Genomic DNA, 12,055 nt, shown 5'->3' with positions numbered 1-12,055 from the left:
TATACATGTGAGAAGCCCACCAAAATGGCTGAAGCCCTCACCTTAAATACCATCCTCAGCTAAAGACGAAAAAAGATGTTAGGGGTGTGGGAGTCAGGGACTTCAAAGGGAAGGAAGACAATTCACAGGTGGGCGCAAAGGAGCAAACATTTGGAAAACAAGTGTTTGTTTGGTTACACAGAAACAGAAGAACACAGAGGCTCCCCCCGCACCCCCAGTGCACCACCATCCCCCCACCGTCTACCACCTAGTTCATGTTATGCTAAGGTGATAGCTTGCTTCCTGAGACAGGATTTTTAAAATTTGAATTCTTTTAGGCAGTTCAGGGAGAAGAAACAAGAAAAACATTCTGAGTCTTTTGTTTCCTAAAAATAATCAGTCTAAAATAATCCTCACATTAAAGAGACATATTTTGGAGTGGCGAATTTTGTTCCCCTTCAGTACACTCTCTGATGTTCACACAACTATGAAATCGCCTAACAACGCATTTCTCAGAACGTATCCCCATCATTAAGCAATGCGTGGCTGTCCTTGAATGAAGGCTGAGATGAGATATGCCAAAATATTGAGAGTAACTGTCTTTGTGCCATGAGATCAAGGTAATTTTCTTTATTTCCCAGAATTTCTTTATAGGTAATACCATTAGAAATAACCATTAAATAAGAACCAGTTAAGGTAGACACAGAATTTCAAGGAGCTTTTTATATGGCAACTTTACGTAAAGGATGAGGTTAAATATAGAAGTCCCCCCTCATCCTTGGTTTCACTTTCTGCAGTTTCATTTACCCACAGTCAACCAAAGCCCAAAAATATTAAATGGAAAATTCTAGAAATAAACAATTTATAAGGTTTAAATTGCACACCATTCTGAGTAGTGTGATGAAATCTTGTGCCATCCAGCTCCATCCCACCCTGGACGTGAATCATCCCTTCTAGCGGATCCACACTGTGCATGCTACTTGCATGTTGCTCAGGTAATAACTGTCTAATAGGTTATCAGATCGACTGTCACAGTGTCACAGCACTTGTGTTCAAGTAACCCTTATTTTACTTAATAATGGCCCCAAAGCACAAGAGTAGTGATGCCAGCAATTCGGATATGAAAAAGAGAAGCTGTAAAAAACGCTTCCTTTAAGGGAAAAGGTGAAGGTTCTCAACTTAGTAAGGAAAGAAAACAAATCACATGCTGAGGTTGCTAAGATCCACGGTAAGAATAAATACTCCGAGAAATTGTGAAAAAGAAAAAAGAAATTTGTGCTAGTTTTGCTGTTGTACCTCCAATATGTATGTACAGGGAAAAGCATAGTATATATAGGGTTCAGTACCATCCATGGTTTCAGGCATCCAATGGGGGTCTTGGAACGTATCCCCCATGGATAAGGGGGGACTACTGTACTTCAAACTTCCCTGGGTTCATCTCTTAGCCTAACCTGTATTATTTTTAAGAAGCTGGAGAAAATATATTTCCCTATCTTGTGATGGTGTCACATCAATAACTGAGCTACTCCTTTTCATGATCACCCATCGCTCCATCATTTCTGGTGTGTCAAGCACTGGGCATAGATAAGGCCAGAAACTGCCTGGTTTCTCATCCCATAACTACTCAGTGGACAAACTTTGTGTCCAAAAAAGAAAAAGTAGCTAGACCACAGGAAAAGTAAATAAAAGACTATTTATGAACACATCCCTGAGTGTTCCTGAGAAATCTAAGCTGCGGATCAGGCGGACAGGCTGCTCAAAGCAAAACCCTAAGGGACCTCCAGGGAAGCCTATTAGAAAAAATCAAACAAAACATTTGATAAAAATAGACGAGAGCTCAAGGGAGGCAAACACCATCCATATGTAGCACTTTACAGTTTTATAGCACATATTTAGATTATTTCATGTCACATCATGTATACTTTACAACAGTTCATGAACATTGTCATTCTCATTTTACAGATGAGGAATGAGAGCTTTGAGAGGTAGAGCGAGTTGTGTGTGTCATGCTGGGATCCAGGCCTTCTTGTAGGGTCTGACCTGATGACCCCTACTCTCTTTCTAAGTACCCCTTGCTGCTCTTGTGCAGAGGCCCATGCAGTGTGTCTGGTCAGGTGAGAAAGGGGAGGAGGGCATATCAAAATACAGCCCATGCAGCATGTTGCAGTGACCTGAAATGTGCATCTGAGGACAGGGCCAATTTAATTAGTTACTCCTGCTACTTTCAGATTGGGGTGGGGTGGTTGAATCAAGGTGATGGGCAGTCTAGAGGAGGTGGGACAATTAGAAACCAGCTATGGGAGGCAATCTGGTACACAATACACAGGTGGTTTATATATATACATAGTCAGAAATCAGCTGGAGAATCATTCTGGCCATTTGAAAATGATTAATGTCAAAGGGATACTCTGGGATGACAAAGTTGAAGAAAATAATTTTTTCCTCTGCTCCTTACTTAATAACGTCAGTAAACTAGAAGGCAGCAGGACTGGGGTGTGAACAGTCTCAAGGAGGATGTTAGGAAAATCCTAACCTTCAAAATACAGGTTGAACCACGAAAAACACAGGAAGGAGGAAAAACAAAGGTAAATGGACAAGATGTTCCAGACATAACTAACAAAACAGACATAAATAAATAACTTGAACCTGAGAGCATCCACAGCAAAATCCTGAGGGAACTCAAGAGTGAAGCCGGAACAGTTGGAAAAATAACTAACTCATGGTGACCTCCGCCTCTTCTGCTGACTTTGACTTTTCCCATGAGGGTTCAGGGAAGGGATATCGTACTTAAAAAAGACTGTTTCCCTGGAGATGTCGACCTAAAATGCCATAACCGCCATAAACAAAGTCAAACAACCAAAATGTGGAGCAGGAAAGTTAGGGAGAAAACATTTGCTCAGCTTTGCAGAAAGGCACATGGTGGCTGCTCCAGTTTCACGTAACTACCACACCTGAGGAAAGATAATGGTGCTGAAAATTGGATGGAGGGTCGGCCATGTGAAGGTAGTTTTTAAAAAGGGATTAAGATTTTGTAGTTGGGAACAAAAGCAAACAGGCTATAATCAAAGTCTATAAAGTTATAAAAGGTATAAATTAAGTCAATGAGGCAGACAATTCATGGAATCCAAAATACTTACAATAAGGCTGCCCCTTTGAAGCTTGGGGATTAATATACATAATGGCGAGTTTTAATCACATCTTGGGGTGTAAATTTATAGAAGCGAAAGCCAAAAATATGGACCAATTCATAAAGTATTGTTTAATCACTAGGTCGTGGGCTTCTCTGGGAAACCAGGACATTTTAAATTTATGATAACAAGGTAATGCTCATGTCTCCACAGTAATAAATTAGAAGGCAACAGGACTGGGATGTGAGCTCCGGGAAGAGAGGACACAAATACATGACTTGCACCCTCATTATCCATGAGACATCTGAATGTGAATGAGTTACTCCTTCCGAAGTGGTATGATCTGCCAGAGCTCAGAATTAAACACATGGGAAGCGCTGTGCCAAGCCTGGGTCAGATGGGCATGGGAAGGCAGGAGAGAAAAGTAGAAAGGCTGGAAAAGGAGAAACCGGAAGTGTTAAGAGACGGCGGCCATTACTCCAGGCTTTTTGAGCTATACTGACATCTAGTGGTGTTTGAAAGGAAAAGCATAAGGAAAACCAAGGCCACCTTTAATCTCTAGGATATTTGCTAAGAGGTCAGGGCAGGTTGTGTTCTACTCTGCAAGCGTTCCTCCCACACACACTCCTTGAGAAAAGGCATTATCGTACACCTGAAGCTAATAAGTCGTGACGACGGCTGGGTGACTGGCATTATGAAGACACTATTTATTGTGCTTAGGTTTGGGGGCCCAAACGGGTGCATGGCCACTGCTGCTCCAAGGAGTGTGATGCTGTCTGCTGGCACCTGCCTGGGGCTGCCTCTCCAGCCTAAATACATTCCACGGCTTCAAGGGAGGAGAGGACTTTGGTGAAGAGGAGGAAGAGGAAGCACATAACACTGCTGGGTATTTCTAGGGATGCTCCCGTGTTGTTACAATGAAAAATCCATTCCTTTAGATCAAGGGAACTGACAGCAGTTGGGGAGCTGGAAATCCTTGATATCATAACGGGTACAGAAGGCATAAATCCAACCCATATCATCATCAAAAGTGAATTGGGACAGAGAGTCACATGGAGGACAAACTAATGACAAACATTGAATCAAGTCTAGCATTTTAAATATAAATTAAATCACATCAGTTCCACAGTCTCCATTTGGTGGCATTCACCCAGATTGGCTGTTACCTTCACTGAACTCTCAGTCTGTTCAAAGAGGTTTTATTCTATTACAGATACCTCCAGGTAGTCTGGATTACTAAAGGGTTTATGATGCCAACAGAAGTACAAGCATTATACAACAAATGAATTTCTAGGGGATACTATCTATTTTTTTTATACTTTGAAACAGTTTGAAAGTTCACAATAAGAAACTAGAAAGGGCAGATGCAAAAAAAATTCAAGATAATTGTTTTGAAGCATGAGATTGAATAATGGTAAGTTTTTCAGTCAAGGGCAAATTTAAAAGTATATATTGATTACGTTCCTACCTCTGTCTGTACCATAGACATCCGGTATGACCTCATTTCTGACACCAGCCCTAAGATGTCAACAAACTCATGATCCCGAATGTGCTGCAAGAGCCTGTCCAGGGCAATGAACGTTCCTGTCCGTCCAACTCCAGCACTGCAAAAGAGTGTTCAGATAGCACATAACTCAGACGGTGCTTCTATGCTGTTGAAAATAAATTGGTGATTACAAAACAACTACAAGTAGCACTGAAAAAAAAGGAAGACTGAACTCCTGGCAATATTTTCTTGTTTCTTGTCTTTTTTTTACTGAGGAAGATTTACTCTGAGCTAACATCCACTGCCAGTCTTTCTCCATTTTGTACGTGAAGCACCACCACAGCACAGCCACTGACAGATGAGTAGTGTAGGTCTGTGCCTGGGAACGGAAACCTGGCCACTGAGGTGGAGTGTGCCAAGCTTAACCACTAGGCCACCTAGGCTGGTCCTGACAATGTTTTCTACTTAACTGATTTTTAAGTATGCAATTGTGGTTGGTTTGTCTTCTAACATCACATTTCTGACTATCACTGTGTGAATGAAGCTGGGACTGCTCTCTCTGGTCTAACAGGTGAATGTAGCAAGCAAGCTGCATCAGCTTAAAGTCAGTACCGAAATCCATGCTGTGCTGTGGAGCAGCCGTGCAGGCGTGCAGGCCATCATAAGCCCGTGTTAGAATGACTCTGCAACCCCACATCTCATGACCGAAGACGCCAGCTGGACAGATCCGCAGCAGGAAAACACAGCGGGTACCTTGCTCCCACATTTTGCGGCTGCATTTTTTAGAGATTGAGGGGAAAAGTAATGACCCTGGTCCTTGCCTCCCTCCACACCTAGATTACACCAAAATTACAAGCCTTGTTTGATGTATAACCAAAAAGTTCTCGTTTACGTTGTTTAAGTATGTGACTATTAGATGTGTAAGCCCTTTTCTGCACATACACTGCTTTGTTAAAAAGTATAAAAACTACACTCAGATCTGTAGACCTTGGAGCAGTTCCTCAGAATATGTTGTTGGATTGTTTCCCAGGACTCAAGTAGCTCACTTTGATTATCAAATATCTCCTTTAATTAACCTTTACACAGACTCTCTATTTCCGTTGGCACCCGCTCCCTCCCTTAAAGAGGTATGGGTCTACACTGCCTTGGCGAGACCCTCCCTGGCCTCAGGCTCCCTGCTTCTTGAGGAAAGTAATGATTCCATACAGAGCCCTCTAGACAGTGGGTTTCTGCCCTAAGGGAGCTGAGACGCATAAATAATTCCCCATTTCCTGGGTAGCCTCAGAGTTAAGCCCTCACATCCAGCTGGAAAGTCTAGCTGAGATGCCCATACTCTAGCTCTCGCTCTGGGACCATAGAGATTTGAGTGCCTTCAACCCTAGGTTCAGGTCACCATCTCAGACCTTCCTTACAGCACATCTGACCTTCTAGTGGGTTCTGGGCCTGCTTCAATTTCCCAGGGGTCTTTTAGATAGTTGCCTCAAAATCAAATGAAATATTTAGACCCAGTCTCTTCCAGTCCCCAAATCCCAGTGCTCAGAGCATAGAGAGAAGGGGGCATGCGCTGACCGATGGCCCACCCCAGTCCCCAGTTCTACAGGTTAAAGTCAGCTCTTCTTTTCTTCCAATCACTCAGAAACTGAAGTGCCAAATGGTTCCAAACTCTGAATTATCATGAAATTATAAGAAAGACAAAGTCAGAACCAATTTACAGGTGGAATTTGCTGGGAGAGAAATACAACTAGAAGATTTGAGTTCAGAGCCCCAGTTCACTCTTTCTGCTAGTCAGCTTTTTCCTCCTAGGACTTATCTTCTCAGATAAAATGTTTTGCCTCTGGGTGAACACCTGCACAGTCACATCCAGAACTGTACCTGCTACCTGCTGTGAAAAGAAACTGAGTTTAACCCCGTGGGTGAGCAGCTTTATTTTCTCCTCTTGGAAAGATCTATTTTGAGACTAGAAAATTCCATCTGGTGAAGCAAAGCTTTTAATTTGTGAATGCCTAAGGTGGACTGACAGCAAGGATATCCTCCTTAATCAGACACTTGTTAGCTGAGGAAGGATTTTTCTTTCCAGGGAGACAGATCTGTCTCTCTCTGTCTCTGTCTCTCACAAAGACACACACACACACACTCACCAGCCACTCTAGTTCACAAAGGACAAAGTGCTAGCTCTGGGATTATAGATTTATTTGCTCAAATTGACGAGGCTGCCAATGCCTCCTGTAACATCTTTATCTCTCTTCTATCTCTGATATACAGAGAGGGAGTATGTTTATATCCCCTACTCTTTTGAGGTTGCATAAAAAGTTTCCAATATTATGTCACACATGGATCTTGATGGAGTTTTGTTCACTTGGTAGGAAAGAAAGCTTAAATTCAAAGATAACTCTTACCATAAAGAATCAGCATAGTCCTTGATTTTTGCTAATACAATAGATCATATAGCCTCTTTCATTTTAGCTGCCAGGAAATTTAGAGACAATCTTGAAGAGCAAAGAGAGCAAATATGTTATTGAACTGAATATATTCATTTCTCCTTTCTCTCCTCTTGCTTTGATGTCTATTTATATTATTCTGGGCTGTGATTAGCTTTTCTTTTTGATGAGGAAGAGAGGCTCTGAGCTAACATGTGCTGCCAATCTTCCTCTTTTTGCTTGAGGAAGATTGATGCTGAGCTAACATCTGTGCCAATCTTCCTCTATTTTAGGTGGGACGCCACCACAGCATGGCTTGATCAGTGGTGCTAGGTTCCTGCCCAGGATTCAAACCTGTGAACCCTGGGCTGCTGAAGCAGAGCATGTGAATTTAAACCACTACATCACCTGGCTGGCCCCTGTGATGAGGTATTTTTAATTTAACCTTGTATTTAGCCATGTTATAAACCACTCAGAATCCTTAATAGGATAAGACAATATCACATAGTGCTTAACAGCTTGGCCTTGCGAGACAGGTGTGCCTGGGTTTGAATCCTAACTCCTCCACGTTCTAGTTGTGTGAATGCCTTCACCTCTCTACTCTTCCATTTTTTCATCTGAAAATGGAAATAACAACATTTATCTCATAGGTTATAGGATATAAGAGAGTCATTGTAAATAAATCATGTATGGAGTAAGACATCAGTTAATTATATATTTTTAAAAATTCGTAACTCATTTCATTATTAATTAATTCAATCTGATCAGGGGTTTATGGAATGGTGGGCTGTTTTCTCTATAAAACAAAGCCCATGGTGCTTAACCACAAATGCATTTGATGAGGTTACCTGCAGTGCACGATCATGGGGCCTTTGTTCTTCATGGCTTGCTGTCGGACCACGTGTACAAACTGCAGGATGCTTTCGGCAGCATTCGCTGTGGGCACACCATGGTCAGGCCATGCCGTGTAGTTAAAATGCATCACATCCTGCATCTCATCAGCCTTTAGGAGAAAAAGCCAAAACAAGTATTAATCTCTCTGTCCACTGTCAGGATGGCTCAGGCCTCCCCTGCAGCTCACAAGTTAATGGTCTAAGAAGGTAAAGCCACATCCCACTCCTGGTTGATATACTTCCCTTTCTAGCTCTGAGCACTGTGTCTGCACAAAGCAGGCCCTGAAAAAAAAATACTAATTGTATAAAGCTTCAAATAGTAGGATAAATAGGCTAATCCGTGCCTGTGTAGAGATAAGAGCTTAAGCAGATCAGGTTTGCATCCTGGCTGTGCCATTTAGCAATTGCATCAGCTTTGGGCAATGAATTAAACGCTGTGGAAGGTGCTGTTGGTGCCCGCCTTGGGTCCACTTTGCCAGGCTGGTGCACCCCTCTCCCAGCTGCTGCTAACAGCATAGAGCTGCGCCCTTCTCCTCATAGTTGTCCTCCACTAACTGCCTCGTGGGCTACTAACTCTATGGTGCCATTCATGCCCCAGCGCTCTCCATGGGACCCAGCTGAGGCTGGACTTCAGCTGAACCCACAGCCGTGGGTGGCTTCTTCCTGTCCTGTCCCATCCTGCTTCTCTTGTACCTTCAAAAGTCAACTATATGGCAATCCCTGTCTTGGGCTCTGATACTAGGGGACTTGATCCAAGACAAATTGCTGAACACCAGTTTTCTTATTTCTAAAAAGGGTCTTTTTAGGTGTTATAGTATAACATAACCTAAAAACAGGGTTGTTGTGGGGATTAAGTGTGATCATGTTTGTAAAGGATGGTGCCTGTTAGATATTGTCATCATCACCAACACCATCTGATGATCACCCTAGCTCATGTCTGGCTCCGAGCGTTTATGTGGTTGGTTCTGGGAATCCTAGTAAGTGGGTACATTTGTATATTTATTCTATTCATGCTATCTCATCCATCAAACATATCGCTGTTCTCTCTGAACTGAGTAAATATCAGTGAGGATGTGGACCCTTCAAGATTCACTTTTTTTCAGTCCCTATTAATTTATAAGCATAAAGATTTATTCTGAGCTTGTTATCAACTCTCAGAAATATCCTAAACCCAGGCCTCAGGTTAGATGAAAATCGAATTCATCCCCCACCCCTCAAACTCGTGAAGAGCCTAGAATCCACTCAGGAGGTGGAATTCTAGATCATAATTTGGGAGAGTTGGCCTGGCTATGAGTTTGGGGCTAAAGTGGAGGGTCAGGTATTAAAGAGAAATGAAATGCAAAGAGTCAGTGGTCTTGGGCAGAGTAAAATTTATATAAATATAAATAAATGTACAAATAAAATGCATAAATAAATATACAAGATTCGTATAAGTATAAACACAAGTCAGTACTTCACAGACCCACTGTCCCCTTGACACCTAAGGCCGTACATCCCCAGCTGTGGGCAGTGCCTCCCTCATTGTGTTCAGGGATGTTTCTTAGACATATATATAGAACACAAAGTCTGCAAATATGCTGGTTACCCTCAATGCTGTCTTCGGGGAGTATGGCAAGAAGGTAACCCAAGCATAATAAACTGTGTAGAATGACTCAATTACTCAACATCATGAGGATTTAAGGATATTCAATCACTAGATAAATTTGGTTGCCCAGAAAAGTTCATGAAAATGCTGATTCTTTTCAAATGCTGGTTGCAGGCTTAGCACAAAGACTTGTACATTGTAGGATATATATATATATATATTCTAATACAGGTGATCTAAAAAAATATCTAGCTAAAATATGCAAGGTGGTTCAAAAAAAGGAAACACGTAAATTGTCATTAGTCTTGCTTGAGCTGCAAAGCAGAGGTCTACATATCAGGGTGATCCCTGTCACCTGAATAGCAAGGTACACATCCATGGGAACAAACAAGTTTTGCTGGCTTTTAGCCTCCAGTTGTTACTCAATTCATGCCAAGTTTCAAGTACTGGAAAGTGACAAATTGGGTGTTACGGCCATTTTCCTTCCTTCTTCTTAAATGAGAAAACCCTTCTTGTTACATCTTACTGAGCCATTCCAAAATTTCTCTTACCCTGATTTCTTCATTTTTGTAATTTTATCTGGTGTACTCTGAAATTTTCCACATATTAATATGGAAGGAATAAAGAAGAATATATACAAAATGAAACAAATAAAACAATGTATTCATTGGCACAGCACAATGTTCTTTGGCAATTTAACCTTCATCCAGGAAGATTGAAATTTAGATTCTGTATGTTTATGGCCAAAAGGTGGCACTCTGGGACCAAATGCTTCTAACTACTGTATAAACACTTTACCAGAAAACACTATTATTCAACGCTTTATTCCTATATTTCAAGCCCTTCACATGATTGTCGTTGAAAGATAGGTCATTGTTTAGGACCAAGGACAAGAAAGCACAGCATTGACCATACAATGAGCTGTATGACTCTTCCTTGTCAAGGTAACAGATGTGGGAACAGACCTTATTCATTTCTCTGCAACTTTTTTCTTCTAAATGCAAACCCAGGGAAACATTTGTTCTAGCAGTTTGCATTGGCTTTCCAGCTGAAATAGCCAAGAAAGAAAGCATAGTTCAAATGGCATTCATTTGTCAAATATTATCTCTGATGGAAAGTCCAGTGCTTTCCAAGTGCTTTATTATTTTTGAAATCATTCATTCACTCACTGATTTATTCATTCCACAAAGATTATTAAATGGACAAGAGTTGGGATTCTAAGGATTATTGAAATAGGGTACTTGCTTCTGAAACTCACAGCATTCCGGGGAGGCAGACATGAAGAGAGAATTGTAACCCTTTCTGGCATACTGTGATGGAGCAATATGCATGAGACCGGAGCAGAGGAGACAAGGGATAAAGGTCTCTTGAGACTAGGGAAAGCTTAACAAAAGAAGTGACATTTGAGCTGAAACTCTATTTGAATAGGAATGTGCTTAGGGAACAGGAGGAGATGGGCATTTCAAAGAAATGGAACAGCATGAAGCACAGCCTGTTACAATCATCCTGGGATTTGCCAGATCCTCATGGTAGCAAAAGCCATTGCCAACTTCCAGTGGTTAAGAAGTGATTTAACTCTTGCAAATATCAATAACTGGCTAGTTAATGAGTGCTTATATCGTATTGACGCAGACAGCCTTTGTTTTCATTGTCTACATTGAGAGTCAGCAAACATTTTCTATAAAGGGCAGACTAAATATTTTAGGTTTTATGCATCACACAGTCTCTGTTGCAACTATTCAAGCTTGGTGTAGCACAAAAGCAGTCAGAGGCAACAAGTATACAAATGTACGGCTGTCTTTCAATAAAATATTATTTACGGACACTGAAATTTGAATTTCATGTAATTTCCATATGGTATTTCATGTGAAGTATTCATCTTCTTCTTCTGATTTTTTTCAACCACTTACAAATGTAAAACTTATTCTTAGCACACGGGCTTTACAAAACAGGCAGTGGTCAATTTGTCCATAGGCCACGGTTTCCATCCCCTGACCTACAGTGTTAAGAAGGGCTGTTTCTAAGCAGAGAACATTTCAATGAGGAATTTCTTATTAAACTTTGTCCTCAACATAGAGCATGTTTAAGTGGAGAATACTAGCAAAACTTCCCTGCCATTTTCTGGGACTGTCCTATGTGAAGAAGACAACAGGGTGACTGTAGTGGATGTCATTGTCCTCACCTAGCCTGGCACACAAACATTCAGCAGGAGCTCAAAGGCTTGTCATCAGAGGGTAACAAACTTTATGGGAAAAGTAGACCTTTTTTTGACATTCTAACAATCAGAAATCAAAGGCATTTCACTAAGAGATATGGAACCATGATTAACAAGGCCTAGAAGTATCTTTGAAATAATAAAAACTAAACCAGAACAAAATAAGAAAAAAAAGCCAAACAAAACAAACCCAAACTACTAAATCATGGTTTAAGTGTTTAATGTAAAATGTAATTGTGCCTTATATATCCTAATTGTACTCACAGATGGTTAGTATAAGTAATGAGAATACTTCCCTCCTCAATCGTGCCTTGTGAGCAATAATCCTGTGTCTTCTGCTGCCCTGGGCTAA

General features: G+C 41.2%; 1 protein-coding gene across 5 annotated transcripts in view; it reads right to left on the bottom strand.

Annotated features, from left to right (window-relative positions):
• The window catches only part of PTPRO (protein tyrosine phosphatase receptor type O), a 223,694-nt gene that overhangs the window by 3,853 nt on the left and 207,786 nt on the right, over positions 1–12,055 (bottom strand). For all 5 annotated transcript variants that reach the window (XM_044775170.2, XM_044775169.2, XM_070495092.1 and 2 more), the window contains 2 exons: positions 7,859–8,013; positions 4,576–4,711 (listed from right to left, as the gene is read on the bottom strand). In XM_044775170.2, the coding sequence (XP_044631105.1) occupies positions 4,576–4,711; positions 7,859–8,013 (291 nt within the window). The remainder of the gene's footprint in view (positions 1–4,575; positions 4,712–7,858; positions 8,014–12,055) is intronic.

Source organism: Equus asinus, chromosome 22 (genome assembly GCF_041296235.1).
Source record: "Equus asinus isolate D_3611 breed Donkey chromosome 22, EquAss-T2T_v2, whole genome shotgun sequence".
NCBI lineage: Eukaryota > Metazoa > Chordata > Mammalia > Perissodactyla > Equidae > Equus > Equus asinus.
Note: the sequence above shows the minus strand (reverse complement) of the source record. Positions and strands in the feature narration are given on the sequence as shown.